The 18092-nt window shown below is 39.6% G+C and overlaps 1 protein-coding gene across 9 annotated transcripts in view; it reads left to right on the top strand.

Annotated features, from left to right (window-relative positions):
* The first annotated feature begins 745 nt into the window (after nt 1-745).
* Nucleotides 746-18092, top strand: part of SSE1 (shrunken seed protein (SSE1)) — a 118742-nt gene continuing 101395 nt past the window's right edge. For 4 of the 9 annotated variants that reach the window (XR_016267008.1, XR_016267007.1, XR_016267006.1 and 1 more), the window contains exons 1-4: nt 806-1225; nt 1461-1518; nt 2604-2856; nt 3099-3403. Coding sequence is in view for 1 of the 9 variants with exons in the window: in XM_089459809.1 (XP_089315935.1) it covers nt 1157-1225; nt 1461-1518; nt 2604-2856; nt 3099-3403 (685 nt within the window). In the remaining 8 variants the exon portion in view is untranslated. Of the gene's footprint in view, nt 1226-1460; nt 1519-2603; nt 2857-3098; nt 3404-18092 lie in introns of all 9 variants that reach the window. The other 5 variants (XR_016267003.1, XR_016267005.1, XR_016267004.1 and 2 more) reach the window with 5 other exon arrangements.

Genomic DNA, 18092 nt, shown 5'->3' with positions numbered 1-18092 from the left:
CCATCCCTCTTCCTATTCCAACTCCCCAACATACACTCATGCTATATCTTAGTGAAAGACATAATAATGAGTTGACATATATGAAAGAGATCTTAAACTTGGACCCTTGTTCTATCAAGTAAGGATCAAAGCTCTAGAGCTACAAACCTCACAAGATTTGGTTTTTCTCAACATTTAATAAATTCGAGCTTAAATCTATATGAATTAATTTTTTTAATTCAATATCATATTTTATTATTATTTAATGTAATACTTAAAAAATAATATTTTTTAAATAAATTTTAAATGGTAAAAGTCTAAACACATCTGCATATTACCCATTTAAACTTAACAAACTTACTTTTAAAATATAAAACTTTACTTTAAATTCCTCAAATATTAACTAAGATTCATTTCACCATCTTTTAAAGATTCAAAATTTTAATGAATCTTTTACATTAAAAAATTAATATACTTAAAAATACAAAAGTTAAAATTTATCTAAATATCTTTTAAATATTCACAAATTTTAAAACACTTTTTTATCTAAACATTTAAAATTTTTTAATACATTTTTATATTGGAAAATTAAATTTAAACAATTAATATATATTTTTATAATTAATAGGTTAATAAAATTAAAACACAAACACTTTTTTTTTTTTTACGATTTCAAACTTCTTTAACAATAGATATTAATCTCAGAATTTTTACCGGACAAATTTAAATAACCATAAATTTTAAACTCACATGTTATAAACAATAAAATTACACTAGATTTTGCCAAACCCTTTTAGATGGCTACGAAATCACAAATATGAAGCCAAACTTTCATTTGAGGAATTAAAAACCATCCAAACGCTCTCCTAAGCTCTCCAAGTCCGACTTCAGGAGTAAGCAGCCATCGAATCTTGAAAGTCGTTACGATGGGTTCTGTTGCACTGCATCTTGTACAGAGCTGACAGTTTCAATGTTCTGTATGCTTCCTAATCTTAATATCGCATCCTGGTTTATTGTTGGTTCAATTGTCTAATCTTGTAATCTGTTGAACATCCTTACAACAACAGGTCTGGGGTTGAATGGGAGCGTTTGCTTGGTTTTAAATCAAATGCTTAAATCTAAATAAACACATAAACCTGCAAGTGCCAGTGATCGAGTCGAGTGGGCAATAGTGGTGATGGAGATATACAAGCAATGGGTGAGAGCCAATCGGGACTTCGTATCTTCGATAGAAAGCTTTGCCCAGGCAAGTACTCACTCTGATATTTTACAGAATACTGAACGATCTCTGTTTATTTTTGAACGTCAATAGATGGCTGTTCATTGAATTTGTTTGCTATTCTCGGTTTGTATTGCTGGTTTCGTTTTTAAATTGTTTCATTTTGATGGGTTTATTTATTTTGCACACTCTTCCCGGAAATGCGTTTAGGGCATCCACCGTAAATATAATAATCTGTGGATTCTCAACCATGTTTTTGCAGACTATGACTTGGTTCCTTCCTGAAAGGTTTTCGGCCTCTGAGATTGGACCTGAAGCCGGTATTTCATAGTATTTAATTTTATTTTAACTGATTGTATTGACTGAAGTTCACTCTGTTTCCCACTGTTATATAATCATATGCTGGATTTGATGATCAGATTCTTCATTGATTTGGGTTTTTGCTCTACAATCTGTTAAGCAATTGTCTCAAGGGTAAGTCAAACTAAGTTGAACACCTGCCGGGAGATGATTTGAATTGAAATGTGTTTAAATGGGATTCTATAGCTCAGGAGGTACTGTAAGAGCATATATCATTTAATGCAATTTGTCAAAAGTTTGCCTTAAGAGAAATTCCAACAGAACGCTACGGAAAAAAGCTATTATACATACTTCAATCTAATTTGAGTTCAATATTAATGTCTGCTAATGACCGTACTTGGCCTGTGGGACTGAAAAGTACAAAAATGACTTAACATTAAGGGCCAAAACATCTCCAGAGAAAATTGAAAAAGAAGAAAGCTCTTATCTACACTTTAATTTAATTTAAGTTAAACATTAATGTCTGCTCGTAGCTGTATCTGGCCTTTGAAAAGTGCAAAAACGACTGAACATTAAAAGTGCCAAAATATCTTCAGTGAAAATTACGATGGAAAAGTACAAAGTGAGTATCAAAAGAGATACAATCAAATACTAGAAAAGCCCAAAAGAACAAAATGGGCGAGGGTCCAAATGAGATGAAGGAAGAAGTCCTAACCCAACAATGCTGTCATCTTTCACCTCTCCAAACATCCAAGGCCAAGAAGAAGTGGGTGATTAGATTCATGCTGTCCACGAATTGTATGTTCTGTCTGTGCTACCTGACTGACCTGGTATTGGAGATTTGTTCATGGTGTCTTTTTTAACTGGAGCCTCCAGAGGTTGGAAACAAAGAGGTGATGAGCCTTAATTAATTGGCTTCTGTAAAAGGGCCCTAAATTCAAATGAATTTGCCGAATCAGAATGTAGCTTAAAGTCAGGTTATAAGCAGATTACTTGAATTTACACTAATTTATGTTGACGAAAAAAGTATCTTATATGAATTACTTGACCATGCCAATCACTCGGATTGCCATGTTTAGAATTGCTTTGGTTTTTTTTTTTGCAGTTGCCGCTTTAGTGGGTTTAATTGCGGCCTTTAATCAACATATTATAGAAAATTCACCTGGACCTTCGAGGAACGTGGGTCAGAATCTGCAAGGCCATTTTCAGCACCCATCTTTTGGTCAAGATTCAAGATTTCCTTGGTCCTTATGTATATCTGCAGTTAAAGAGGTGGAGGTTTTAATTGAGGTTGCGGCAGAGCATTATGTTGGAAAAGATGAGAAATGGTCTTTTGTTGCTGGCACGGAGGCTGTTAAGTAAGCATATCGTCTTTCACATTAGATATGAGTTTTTAGACTATGTGGTTGAGTAAAATTTTCTTTCCTTGTCTTCTGGGACTGTATACATAGCTACCTGAAACTGCAGTGGTATCATATCCTTTACTTATGCAAGTATTTTCTAGCTTTTGAATCCTTGGCGAGCGTTGTTTTTTCAAGGTCAGAGCTCAATTCCTGTCTTTTCTGTTTTTTCTCATCACACACATGGGATTTAACTGTAGGGCATTTCTTCGGTTGATTTTGCTGCACAAGAGTGGATACAAAATGCTAATTGATGGAGGAACAACAGCTAATGTTGATGATGCTCCTAGGCCTCCTGACATGCCATCTATGCATTTTAGTGGGCATCCTGAAGGAGGAAGGATGCCAACATGTTGGCAAACTCATCCGAACTATAATTCACACAGTTTGGAGGGCAGAGCTTTACGGGCCTTGCACAAGTTTGGAGAAAAGGCACGGACAGAACATCTGTCATGGCTATCTGGGGAGCAAGAATACACTGGAATAAGCTCACACCTGCTGGAATGTAAGATAAACCTGTTAGGAATTTGCATTTAACTTTCCATTCTGTAGCACCAAAGGATATTTTTCTTGAAGATCATGCAAAGCAGTTTCTAGATCTAGAAATTATAATACCTTCAAATAAGTTGATATTGCTTGTTGCCAAAGGAAGAAGTATAGCTGTAGTTGCAGGGTTTTCAACTTTTCAGAAACATTCTTTGGTCAAGATGATAGAATGACTTGTACATTGTGTGCATATCTTGCATAAAAAATACAGTGATCGAACCATTTTTTTTAATTAACACGTGACTTGTACATTGTGTGAATATCTGTCATAAAAAATAAAGCGATCCAACCAAAAACAAACCTTTATTCACATAGAATAATAGCATTTTCTTTAACTATATTTGTTTGATAATTCTTGACAAAATTTTGAGCTATCAGTAAAAGTTGACTGTTTCTGTTAATGGACCAGAAACTTAGAATCTTCTTTTTAGCTGTTTAATGAATCTGTAAACTGATACATGCAAACAGCAGCAATAACATAAACGGAAACATCAGTAATAATTGTACCAGCAACAGGAGATTCAGTGCTAACAACAGAAAATTTCAGCAAGTTTCCAGTAGTAGATTTGATAGCAGATTCTACAGCACTAACGGCAAGAGAAGTGTTGAAGAATGTAACTAGTGTCGGTCTTCATAAATGTATTGGTCAAAAGAAAGAAAATTAAATTTTAATATTAAAAAGAAATTGACTTTATTAAACATTGGGTTTCATGCTTGGGTCAATGATTAATAGGTCAAAACCTCCATTGTAGGCTGCTACGGTTTATGTCAAGTGTTCTTGTCCATGTCATCATGTAAAAGACCCTTCTTGGGCTCTATCTATCAAGAAAGAAATTCATTTTGATGTAAAATGAGTCGTCTAGGCCTCCTCCATCAAGTCAGCCTCATTATGGGAGCTACAGCCACCATAAATTGAAGTGCTACTCGACCTATTTGAGCATCCACTCTAAGAAGTTCGATCTGCAATCATAAGAAGAAGCGAAGGCAAGAAGGAAGGGTGTAAAAAACTTGAAAAAGGAAGGGAAACCCTAGTGAAGGAAGGAAAAACTCTAGCGAATAAAAAAACTTCATTTTTCTCTCACTTTCCCTCACACGTGTGAAGAATCTGAAGCTACAGGAGGGCCGAAGTTGCAGACCTGAAGCTGGGCTGAAATTCTGAAGCAGTAGGGCCAAAATTCTTTCTTTGATGTAGCATTGTTGCAGTTGATCATTGAAGCTTGGAAGAACAGCTTGAGGGCTGTCTTGGTGGAGGAGGATGTTAATTTTTCTTAGGGCAATATTATTCTTGCTTTAGATAATTGCATTCATCATTCACATATAGAATTCACTCCATAGCATCATTACATAATTAGCAACTATGCAGAAAGAACAATAATATCATAGCAGCGAAATATAAAGGAACACCAGGGAAAAACCCCACAAGGGGGAAAACCCATCCCAATTCTTCTTCTTCTATTAGATTGTCATTGAAAGTTCAACAGTGAATTACAAAGTACAAATATCATCATCAGGCTGCCTAGAGCCTATACATGACTTGTTCACAACTACGTTTGTGAACAAGTCTTATCGAGAATAGTTACACTACTATATCGATAAATCACCATCACTGCTTCTGGACTGAATGATACCCTACATATACTTGAACTGTAATGTCAATAGAGCCATACATATACTATTGAACTGTGATATCAACAAAGTCAAACATATGCCTTTGCTGCAACATAACTGTGATATCGTAATGCCATACATGGGAGATGCCATACGTAAGATGTGTCAAGACTCAATCTTGATACTATACCAACCAGGGAATACCATGCGTACTGTGTATGCTGAGATCACTGTGCTGTAGCAAGAGTCAAGACTGAACATTCACTGAGGCGAGGAGGAGGCTATCCATATGGCTGTAAAAGACTGAATGACAATCTCATATATATATATATATATATATATACACACACACTGCAGAGGATCGATGTCACATACAACATAGAAGAGCTGTGAGGCAATTAGGCAGAGGTGACATCATATACATCGTAGGGCCAATGCATTGTGCTGAGACCAATAGTGTCAAGACCATCATAGAGTGTCATGATCAATGGACTGAGGACTGTGACAAGATCAATATATCAAGATCATAGTCGAACATATGTCAATACCATATGCTGCAGAACCATAATATAGAGATGCTATGCCAATATTGTTTGCAGGGATCCATACATACCAATGGAGCAAGATTCTGATTGTAGAGGAGTTACAGATTTCAGTTACCATACAAGAGCTGCGAGTGCCATACCAATCTATGAATGTCATATTAAAGTCCAAGTGTGTTAAAATTGGAAACTAGGGCCAAACTCCATGTGGGTATACTTATTCATGGCAGCTGATATTTTTCTTGGATTCCTCTCGTCGAGAGGTGTAGGATTGATCTAAAGATCATCTGATTCCGACATTTATTCATGGAGATATGAATTTATTTGTGTTATGGGACAATTCGTCAAGGTCGGCCAGCGACCAAATTGCCCACACTTGTGCTCAATGTTTTAGTATAAAAAGAGGTGGTTTGTTAGTCATTTACACACACTCTTCTTGTGATCTCTTCCTCTCCACTTGTCTTTGGCTTTTGGTGGGAGGAAAGATCCTAAGAGACAACGCTGCCCTAATGAAGAGATGCCCTAGATCTGAATGCTGCCATAGGAAAGAAGGATCTATGCAGCCCTAAAGAAGATGATCTAGCTTCTAACGCTGCCCTAATAAACACTGTTAATGGAGGATATTTCAATGCAGTCTTAGAGGAGAGTTCAGGATCTAGGATGCTGTCATGTTGAAGCTGGCCTCTACGCTGTCATGTTGAAGCTGCCCTCTACGCTGTCATGGATCTAGGATGCAGTCATGTGGAGAAGACATGCCCTAGATCTAGGACGCAGTCATGATGAAGCTGCCTTAAATGCAGTCAAGGTGGAGACCTAAACGCAGTCAAGGTGGAGAAATGCAGTCATGGTGAAGACCTAAACGTAGTTATGGTGAAGACCTTAATGCTGTACATGCTGCCTTATCTAGGCCCTAAAAGAGATTCCTAATATGCTGTTCTAGGCCGCAGTTTAAGGAGGGTTTTTCATGTGCCCTAACTGCTGTGAGTGCAAGCCCTAGAAGCAGTCCTATTGGGAGGACCATAGTCTTAACCCAACCGTAGAGAATGAGAAGAGTTGGCCGCAGTCCTAGCTGTCAAAGAGTGTAAACAGATGCTGCCTAATCACTGTCCAAGTGGTGTCATAACAACATAGAAAGAAGGGGCATAATGCAGTCCATGGAGAGGCCTTGACACAGGCAAGAAGACGCCCTAGTCTCAGCCCTCATGGTTGTGCAACAAAAAGAGGAAGACATTGCTCTTCAAGGGTAAAGATAGTTGGGTTGTCAACCTTACTTGCTGCTGGGCTAGGCCGTAGGCCATAGTCAGCAGCATAGAGGATTGAAGTTTGATATGTCAACATGTTTAGGTGCAGCACAATGAACAGTATGGTGCAGCACAAGATGCAGCATGGTTGTATTGTCAACATCAGCATGGTTGTATTGACAGTATGTTTAGATGCAGCATACTTGGATGGATGCAGCTTGATAAATGCAGAGACTGTTGTGGGCAGCATGGATGCAGTACAGTGCAGCTCATTGGTACAGCATGGTGATGATGGGCATGTAGATATAGCAGCAGCACGATGCATTGCAGTAGCTTGTTGATGATGAGTACAACATGATGATGTGTTACTGCTCAGTGATGGGAGCAGTATAGTGATGAGAGCAACTCAGTGATTAGGTGCAACATAGTGACGGGTGCAACATGATGATGAGGTGCAGCACAGTGATTAGGTGCAACACAGTGACGGGTGCAACATGATGATGAGGTGCAGCACAGTGATGGGTGCAGCATGGTGATAGAGTCACCTTGCAGGATCAGTTGAAGCAATATGTCTTCACCAGAGTTTAGATCAGCTACCTCATGTGTTCATCTTCTTAGTGAAGATCTCTGCTCTTATTTTGATAAGTCAAAATGTTGACTTCTGATGCATATGTACTATCTCTCTCCCTGCTGAACTATTGAAGAACATACGAAGAATTGATCAAGGGTTTCCCAACATTGGGGTTTGTCCTTGGCTGGCGCCACATCTTGTGTCTTCTTGTCTTGGCTTGTCTTCTGCGATTTATGTTTATGTTCTATCTGCATTTTCCTATCATGCTAAATGTGATTGCTAATTTGGAATTGATATTGAGTTAATGTGAAAAATTGAAGTAAATTGCTCTCAGCATAGAACATACCTAAAATTAACAGAGTGCCATAGGCGAGAGGATATTTATGCAAGAAATTATAACCCATACAAAGAGTGAGAGTAAGGCCATATCAAAGGCAATGTGAGAGAACAGTCTTGTAGAACATAATAATGAATCCAAACCATAGTCCTGGAACATAGGTCTTGAAACAGGTGAGAGAGGAGATCTGAAACAAAGGCGAGAATATAGATCTGTAACCAAAACAAAAAGTGAAATCCTGTCTTGTAACCAGTCAACGTGCCAAAAAAATGTGTCATCCGAATTGTGTACAAGCTATTTGAACTGTGGAAGAGTATTATAGTCATCTGAAACCTCAGAGCCTTGAATACCATGTGAAGGTCTCAGAGAAAATACCCAAGCAAAGATTGCAGACTAAATTCACACCCCAGTTGAGGATCAACCCAATGGGGTAAATATAGTTGTTTGCCATTTATGAAGGGTCGCAACCTTTGGATGGGACCGACATAAATCCATTAAGCCGACTTGGCAATAAGATTAAATTTCAAATAAAATAATTTTCCCTCCAAGAAGACCGACATAAAATTTGAATTTGAATCTCATGATTTCCCTCCAATGATTTAAATCGACTTGGAGATCACAATCAAGTTCATTTTAATAATATTTTTGAAGTCAAGAGATGGCCAGGGAATTTCTCCCTAGCTGCCAAAATTAACACTCCCTCTCAGCTAAGGAGGAATTTTTGTCAACATCATAAGCCTCATCTGGAATATCCATCATAGGCGAATCTTGAGTGAACATATTTTAATCATAAGATAGACAGACAATTGTATCATCAATAGGACCCAGCTCATATCGTCTCATAAAAAAAAGGAAGCATCCATAACCAATGGTAGGAGAGATTAGCCCTCCAAACCCTACTAATTTCGAATCCATAGCCATATCAATAAGACATTCATCTCATCATATCTCAACATAACTCTATCATCAACTAGACAAGAAGAAGAATCGACATAGGGGAGCTTTTGGCTTCTACCCTATATCCAGAATCATTATCAAGGAACTCAACTTAGTCATCATCATCAGAACATATCTTATCTCGGCTCATCCCCATTTGTTGAACAATCTCGAATCTAAAGAAGAAGAAGAATCTGACATCATAGGAGAGCCTAGCTCAATCCACAACAACATTAGGGAGCCTTGCTCAACGAACAACATCAGAGAGCCCAACTTAACCCGAAACATCTGCCAGCGGGGAATTCAATGCTACTACCCGAGAACCTCATCATCGGGGAGCCAATTTTGTTAAACTATGCAACTAGGGTCAAATTCCACTTTGGACAACTCATTTGATGGAGATGATGATTGCATTGAATCCCTCTCTTCGAGAGGACAAAAATTGACCTAAAGATCATCAAATTTGGATAAGCGAAAGTGTACTTATGAAGAGAAGCTCACATATGCACATTTGGACAAGTCGGCCCTAATGGTAAATTGGTCACCCTTGGAAGCCAATAAATACAAGTGACCTCAAGCTCTTTTGGACATCACCAAGTGTCTTCTTCATTGATTCGTTCGCACAGGTCGCAGGCTGGGTCGACAAAAGAAGTTCGCAAAGATTCGAAATTACATGGTCCAAAGCTTGCATCCGTTTCTAGGATTCTGGGTTACAGTGGTTGGCTCATTACAGGACAAATTCGACCACAGTCGTTGGCTTGCAGGCTCAAGGGAGCAACTGGAAGCCTTCAGTCGCTCGCATAGCTCCTCCTCCATGCGACTGAGAAATTTGACTGAAATATGAACCTTGACCGAAGTTGACCGCAAACAAGAAAAGTTGTTGTTGGAAACATATTTCTAAATGTTATTGGGTTATTTTGCTGGATGATATTGTATTGGGCTCATTGTACTCTCTGCTGAACATTTTATGACAATCTAATAGAAGAAGAATTTCAAAGGGTTTTCCCCCTAGTGGGGTTTTTCCCTGGTCTTTGACCAAACCTGATGTCTCTTGTTGATGTGTTGATTGTCTCCTTTGTCATTGCATTTATTGTTCTATCTTCAATTACTGTTGATGATTGGAAAGACTAATTGTTATTGGAAAGATTGCTAATTGAAGTATTGAATTGGGCTAAAGTAATTGATACAACATAGAACAATCTGAAAATTTAACATGGTATCAAAGCTAAGGTGAAGGACAAGCCCAAAAGGAGACAAGCATTGAAGCAATCATCTTTGGAAAAGTTGAAGGAGCCAATCTACTCAAGTCAAGATGTCTTCCTTCTTCAAGGAAAATGAGAAGCTGTGTGACTCATCCAATTTTCCTGCATGGAAAGTCAGGTTGGAGATCGTAGCTGATAACAATGATGTTTTGGAATACATTCAAGGAAAAGTATTTGAGCCTCCGGAGAATGCTTCCACTGCTGCCAAGAACAAGAAAGCTGAGTTGAAAGCAAAGCAAATTATCGTTGATTCTTTACAAGATAATTTACTTGCATATGTTGGAAATTTGAGGAAGTCTAAGAATGTGTATGATAAGATAGCTGGCATGTATGAAGTCAACAATTTGAATGAAATCATCTCCTTGAAAGATCAACTCAAAGACACAAAGATGAACAAAGGAGAGTCCGTGCAATCCTACATAATGAGGATATCTCGTCTTAGAGATCAATTGCAAAGAGTTGGGGAATCTGTGCCTGACAGGGAATTGGTGATTGTGACTCTAAGAGGTCTCCCTCCTATTTGGGAAACCTTTATTACTACTATAAGCAACAACAATGTCCTCCCGTCATTTGATGAAATTGTTGGAAAGCTCACTCAAGAAGAATCAAGGATGATATCAAGAGGAAGGATTCAAAAACATGAAGAAGGAGAGCTCACTGCATTCATCACTCATGACAAGAAGAAGAAGAAAGGAAAAGGAGGTCCATCAAATTCAAGAAAGCCTCCTCGAAATTCAAATAGAAGGAAGGAATTATTGCACATTGAATGCTACAATTGTCATAAGAAAGGCCACTATGCTCGAGATTGCCTTGAGAAGAACAATGGACCACGCTACAATACTAGAAGCAACAACAATAGGTTCAATGATCAAAGAAGAAGAGATGATTGAAGGAATGATCACAATGGAAGAGATGAAAGAAGAGATGCTCCAAGTGATCATGAAGAAGATCGTCGTCCACAAAAGAAGTCAAGATTCTCTAGGTATGAAAGTAATGTTGCAAATCAATCTGAATATATTCTTATTTCTGCCCTTACTAGTTCATCTCCTCCGGATTCGTGGGATAGTTGGTTGGTTGATAGTGGGGCCACTCATCACTTCTCTGGTTATAAGGAAGTTCTCTCTAATTTGGTAGAGAGGGAGTCAAATTTGAAAATTATTCTTGGAGACAACTCCACTCATCCCGTTAAAGGTTTTGGGTCCATCAAATTTCATTTGAATTCTGAGGAATCTATTTTTCTCCATGATGTGATGTATGTGCCAGGATTGAAGAAGAATTTGGTATCCGCTTTGGAAGAAAAAGGGATGAGGATTGCCTTCATCAAGGCAAAGGTTCTTAATTGGCTTGTTGGATCACCTATGAGAAATGCATTCACATTGGGATCAAGATATGAAGGACTCTACAGGGTTACTAGAAGACCTCTTCTAGCATTGGTCCATGATACTAATCATCTAAGCGAGCTATGGCATCGAAGATTGGCCCATCTACATTATGATTCTCTTTCGAAATTGGAGAAATTGGTCTTAGGGATTCCCAAGGTTCAAGCCCATCATGATGGAGTATGTCCAGGTTGTGCCAATGGAAAGAAGACAAGGGGACCATTCCCCTCTAGCGAGAACAAGTCAAATGACATCCTCCATCTCATTCATTCCGATATATGTGGTCCAATGCCTGTGCATTCTATTGGTGTCCATCTCTACTATATCACCTTCATTGATGACTTCTTAAGAAAGACATGGATATATTATTTGAAGCACAAGGATGAAGCCTTCGAAATGTTCAAGGAGTTCAAAGCTTTGATAAAAAATCAAACAGGGAAGAAAATCAAAATATTCAGGTCCGACAATGGTGGAGAGTACATATCAAAGGAGTTCATTGATTTTTGCAAGAAGGAAGGTATCAAGAAAGAGACAATTGTGCCCTATACTCCCGAACAAAATGGAGTGGCTGAAAGAAAGAACAGGTCCATTATAGAAGCTTCCCGTGCCATGCTCCATGATCAAAAGTTGCCGAAGTTCCTTTGGGGAGAAGCAACAAATGCCATTGTATATGTTCAAAACAGGGTACCTCATCAAGCATTGGACAACAAGACCCCCGAAGAAGTGTTCATAGGTGTCAAGCCCGATGTTGGCCATCTTCGTATCTTTGGCTGCCCCGTATATTTTCATGTGCCAAAGGAAAAAAGAAACAAGTTGGAAGGCTCAGGAAGAAAATGTATGTTTATTGGATATTGTGAAAATTCTAAAGCATTTAGAATATATATTCATGGTCAAAGGAAGGTTGAAATTAGCAAGGATGTTACATTTGATGAAGATGTTGCCCTTGGAAAAGCAAGGGACCTTCCTCTGCCTCCTCCTCCTGAGAAGAATGATGATATGGATATTTTAGATGGTCCTTCTGTGCCCAAATCTGAGACAAATATTGTTGATGATCCCATGGAGCCCATGGATCCCTTAGATCCTCCTCCATGTGATCCTCCTGCTAGGAAGAGGCCACTTTGGCTTCGTGATACTTTATAGGATGACGAGAGACGTGTTCCTGTTCGAAGATCATTGAGAGAAAGCAAGAAGCCTTGCAGGTATTGGGTATATGTTGTAGCGATGAGCACTATGATTCAAGCCAAACCTCCCACATTCGAAGAAGCAGTAAAAGGACAAGTTTGGAAAGATGCTATGGCCGAAAAATATGAGTCGATTATGAAGAATGACATATGGGATGTTGTGCCGAGACTGAAGGGGAAATCTGTGGTGACTTCAAAGCGGCTATTCAAGATCAAGCATGGAGTTGATTGTAGCATTGAGAAATACAAGGCAAGATTCATGGCTTGAGGATTCTCCCAGAAAGAGGGAGAAGATTATGATGATATATGTGCACTTGTGGCTCAATATACAACCATTTGTTTGATAGTTGCCTTTGTCGCAAGTCAAGGATGGATCCTACATCAGATGGACGTGAACACTGCATTCCTCCATGGCATGTTACAAGAAGAAGTGTACATTGAGCAGCCATAGGGATTTGAAGTAGAGGATCGAAAGACACATGTTCGCAGATTGAAGGAGACATTGTATGGTTTGAAGCAAGCCCCCAGAGCATGGAACGCCCAGATAGACAGTTATTTGGTGAAGTCGGGATTCACAAGATGTTAATTTTAGATAACAATGGTATGTTCTTTGCTTTAGCACAATTTACTTCAATGTTCCTTTAGTAGCCCAATGACTCACATTAACTTAAACACATTGACAGTAAATGAAGATAGAACATAAAACAAGTGTAGAAGACAAGCCAAGACAAGAGGACAGAAGATATGGCAGATGCTAGGGACAAACCCCAATGTGGGGAAAACCTTTGATCAAATCTTCTTATTATTCTTCAATAGTTCAACACAGAGAGAGAGAGTACAAATATCAAATTAACTTGCCCAAAATAGTCCTGTCAAATCAACAATCAACTGCAGCCCTAACTAGAAAGTCAATGGTAGTCAAAGTAGCCTCAAAATGCCCTCCAAGTAGCTTGGTCAGCAGCAGAAGAATTCAGCCTACCAAGGGAGTCAAAGTCAACCCAAAAACAACTCGGTCAACTCAGTCAAAGTCTTCTGTAATTTCTACTGTCAAATCAGAAAGTCAACGCTGAAGTCAACTCGGTTAAACTATCCCAATCACCTTGGAAACTGTGCCAGCCAATGTGACCTTCAAAAATCAGAATTCTTCCCTCTAGAACGAAGTCAACGCATGGTCAAACAGTCCAAGTCAACGCTGCCCTAATCTCTGAAATTTTCGGCCTCCAAAACCACTCCAGAAATTCGTCTTATTCCACACGTGCGAAGTAGAGAAGCCTCAAAGTTGTACAAACTAATCAAGAGAGGAGAGAGAGAGATGTGATGAGATGATGATGTCCAAATGGGAGAAAGGTCACTTCTATTTATACACTTCGTTGAGGATGAGGAGACACATCCATTGGGCTTCATGAGCCTACATTTGACTAAGGCCGACCTTGACAATTTGTGCATGAGAAAAAATAAATTCAAAATTCCATTTCTGCTTGTCAGAATAAGATGATATTTATATCAAAATAGTACCTCTCAAAAAGAGGAATTCGATGCAATAATCATCTCCATAATATGAGCTGTCCTAAGGTCGAATTTGGCCCTAGTTGCCAATTTTAACACTCCCTCTTAACTAGGGAGAATTCCACCTGCCAATCCAACTGTTGTCATGCCATCCTGTCATCACTGGCTTGCTCTGCTCTGCTGAACCATGAAGTAATAATGAAGAAGTGATCGAGAGTGAGTCATAAGATCATACCACTCTCCAATGACTAAAGTCAGTCCTTGGTCCCAAATCAAGTTGTTGAATAGCATGCATCCTAGTCATAGGGAGTACGACAGTACACGGGATGTGTCCATCGGTAGTGCTATGGTCCCTAACCATCTTTTCCCAACTCATTTGCCAGATGAGAGGTACTTCCCATGAGTCCTAGACTCTATGGGTAGGATGTGTGTTGGGGCATCGACAGGAGAAGGTGAACCACTCATTTTGTTCATATGCCATAGGAGAAGGTGAACCACTCATCCTATGCATATGTCAATTGTAGGGGAAGGTGAACCACTCATCCTACATACATGTGTCTGCAATCGTAGGGGAAGGTGAACCACTCACCCTACACACATGTCAACCATCATGGGGTATCACAGGGGAAGGTGAACCACTCACTCTATATCCAACGCACCACTAGGGGAAGGTGAACCACTCGCCCTATGGTCGCTCATAGCTCCAAGAAGTACCCCAAGTCCCCAGGAGCTCCTAGAGCTCTGTGTCCAACTCATATGGGACCCTCAAAGGACGGTCATTCGATGACTCCAAGTCTCTCTCGGAAGGTTAAGAATTTGACCTTCTCCAAAGGCTATGTGAGAATGTCAGCGACCTGCTCATCTGTTCTAATGTGTTGGAGCCTTATTGCTCCCCGTTTTACCATATCTTGGATAAAGTGGTACCTGATATCAATTTGCTTGGAGCGGTCGTGGAACACGAGATTCTCTGATAGGCGAATCCCACTCTGGTTGTCACAATAGATCACGGTGGTATCCAACACATGCTCAAATAGCTCATTGAAGAGCTTCCTCAACCAAACAACTTCACAACAGGCCATACTCGCAGCGATGTATTCGTCCTCGGCAGTGTTTAGTGCAACCGATTTCTGCTTCTTGCTCATCCAAGATATAGAAGCAGATCCCAAAGAGAAGCAACACCCATACATGCTTTTACGATCCACCACATTGCCTACCCAGTCAGCATTTGAATATCCATGAAGCCTCAAATTTCCGACAGTGTATCTTAGTCCATAGTGGATTGTGCCCCGGAGATATCTCAAGAGATTCTTGGCAGCAATCCAATGAGTGTGATGAGGCTCGACCATATATTGACTCAACGTATTCACAACGAAGCATATGTTAGAATGGGAGTTGACCAAGAACATCAGGGCCCCCACAAGTTGACGATACTTGGTAGGGTTGGCTAATCCTGGCCCAACAACGCTTCCACATGACTTCTTAAAGTTGAGTTCCATCTGAGTAGTCACGGACTTGCAATCCAGCATCCCACATCTCTTAAGTAGCTTCACAATGTATTTTCCTTCAGAAAGGAAAATCTCACTTGGCTTTTGCCAGACCTCCAGCCCTAGGAAATAATGCATCAGTCCTAGGTCCTTCATCTCGAACTCGGAAGCCAACTCCCTCTTGCATTGATGAATGAGAGGATCATCACCTGTCAGAAAAAGATCATCCACATAAAGGACCAGAATGAGAGGTCTATCCTTTTCAACCTTGAAGTATAGGTTCGGGTCAACATCGCTCCTTGTAAATCCCAGCTAGTGTTTTTAAAAATGGCCGAGCCAAACGAGCAAGACCCTCGGCTGGCCCGACTCGGTAGAAAAAATGGCCTAGTGGCCGGTTTGTTACTAAACGACCGAACCGGTCACCAACTCGGCCATTTCGGTAACAAATGGCCGGCTCGGTCGAGCCCAAGTTAAATCGGCTGGTTCAGCCAGTCACGCCCAAGCATGCCCAACAAACCGTTTTGGGGGGGGGGAACGAACCCCTAAGTTGATTGTAATTGGGTTTTAGGTGTTTTTGAAGTCCATTTACCTCTCCCAAGCCTATACAAGCTACCCAACCCCCTCACATTTCTTCTCAACTATTTCATTGCATTTGTATGAGAATTTGTGAGGAGTTTGTGAAGAGTTGTGGAGTTTGTTTTTGGAGCAATAGTGAGGAGTCTTGGGCAATCATTGGAGCAACAGTGAAAAGCTTCTTGGGTGATCATTGGAGCAACATTGAGGAGGTGGTTTGTGCTTAGCAGTTATTTTTTTCACTTCTAAAATCTGTTTTAGCTTAATTTTTTTTGGGCAAATCTGGAAATTGAAAATAGTCTTTTTTGTAAAAGAAATGAACATTGAAGCAATGTTTTTGTTTGTTTGTTTTCATTTTCATATTTTTTCCTTTCATTTACAAGTCCAAATATCAGAAAAATGGCTCTTAGAGTGAAAGATGCTACTTGGGCATATGCTGAAATGATAGATAATCAAATGCATTGCAAATTTTGTCATAGAAAAATTAAGGAGGGTGGAGGGGGCATTCATAGGCTGAAACAACACTTGGCTGGTATTAGAGGCCAAATTACTCCATGTGAAGCACCATCAGCACAAATTGGGGAGATTAGGAAGGAGTTGCTAGATAACTTTGAGAAGTTTGAGCAAGAAAAAGCTAGGCAAAAAGAAATAGAGGCTGAAATTGGGAGGAAGAGGAGTATACAACAAATGATGGCTGCCAACCCCAATTTTGATTATGAGGGCTCTTCATCTATCCCTTGCACTGATGCATCTAACCCCTTTCGCTATGTTCCTTGCTCTTTGGATTCTATTCAAGAAAAAGGTAAGGGTAAAATGAAAAAGAGGGGTGATATCAAAAGTTATTTCACACCCTCCTCTCCATCAGATGCACATGGTCCTCAAGCTAGTAGAAGTCATATGCAACCCACTTTAGATGACCATTGGAAGAAAGAATTGAGAGAGTTTGCTTGTGATCACATAGCTAGATGGTCTTATGATTTTGATATCCCCTTCAATGCTTCTCGTTCACCATATTATGAACGTATGTTTGATACCATATTTGCTGCTGGAAAGGGCTTCAAAGGCCCTACTATGCATGAGTTAAGGGGATCTCTTTTGCGAAAAGAAGTTTCCTCCATTGATGAATATTTGAAAGATTTCAAAAGCTCATGGGCAAAAACAGGATGTACCATCATGTTAGATGGATGGACTGATCAATGGAACCGTACCATCATAATTTTTCTTATGTTTTGCCCACACGGAACCATGTTTCTAAAATCAGTTGATGCATCTGATAGGTTGAGAGATGCACACTTGTTGTTTCAGCTTGTAGATGAGGTTGTTGAAGATGTGGGGGTGGTTAATGTTGTTCAAATCATCACAGATAATGCCTCTAACTATGTTCTTGCTGTTAAAATGTTAGAGGAAAAACACAAAACCATCTTTTGGACCCCATGTGCTACACATTGCATAGACCTTATGCTTGAGGATATTGGCAAAATAGATTGGGTCAAGAACACTGTAGAGCATGCCAAAAGCATAACAAAATATATCTACAATCACTCATGGATTTTGAGCCTGACGAGGAAACACATAAGGGGCAGGGATATTATTAGGCCTGCCATCACTAGATTTGCAACTCATTTTTTGACATTGCAATCTATGCTTTCCAAACATAGAAACTTGCAAAGGGTGTTTTCCAGTGATGAATGGAATGAATGCCAATGGTCTTGCAAACATGATGGCAAAGATGTGAAAAAGAAAGTTAATGAAGAAATATTTTGGAAAAAGGCAGTAGAGATTGTGAAGGTTGCTGAGCCACTGGTTAAGGTGTTGCGGTTGGTGGATGGGGAAAGATTGGCTATGGGCTTCATTTATGAGGCTATGGATCAAGCAAAGGAGCAAATAAAGGCAGTATACAAGGATAGAGTGGCTAAGTATGGGCCCATTTGGGCAATCATTGATGAAAGATGGAATAATCAACTCCATCGCCCTATACATGTAGCTGGGTTTTTCTGAACCCAAGGTATCATTATAAAGCTCTGGAGG

Source organism: Pinus tabuliformis, chromosome 7 (genome assembly GCF_031772625.1).
Source record: "Pinus tabuliformis cultivar Carrire ecotype Pingquan chromosome 7, CPIR1, whole genome shotgun sequence".
Lineage (NCBI taxonomy): Eukaryota > Viridiplantae > Streptophyta > Pinopsida > Pinales > Pinaceae > Pinus > Pinus tabuliformis.
Note: the sequence above shows the minus strand (reverse complement) of the source record. Positions and strands in the feature narration are given on the sequence as shown.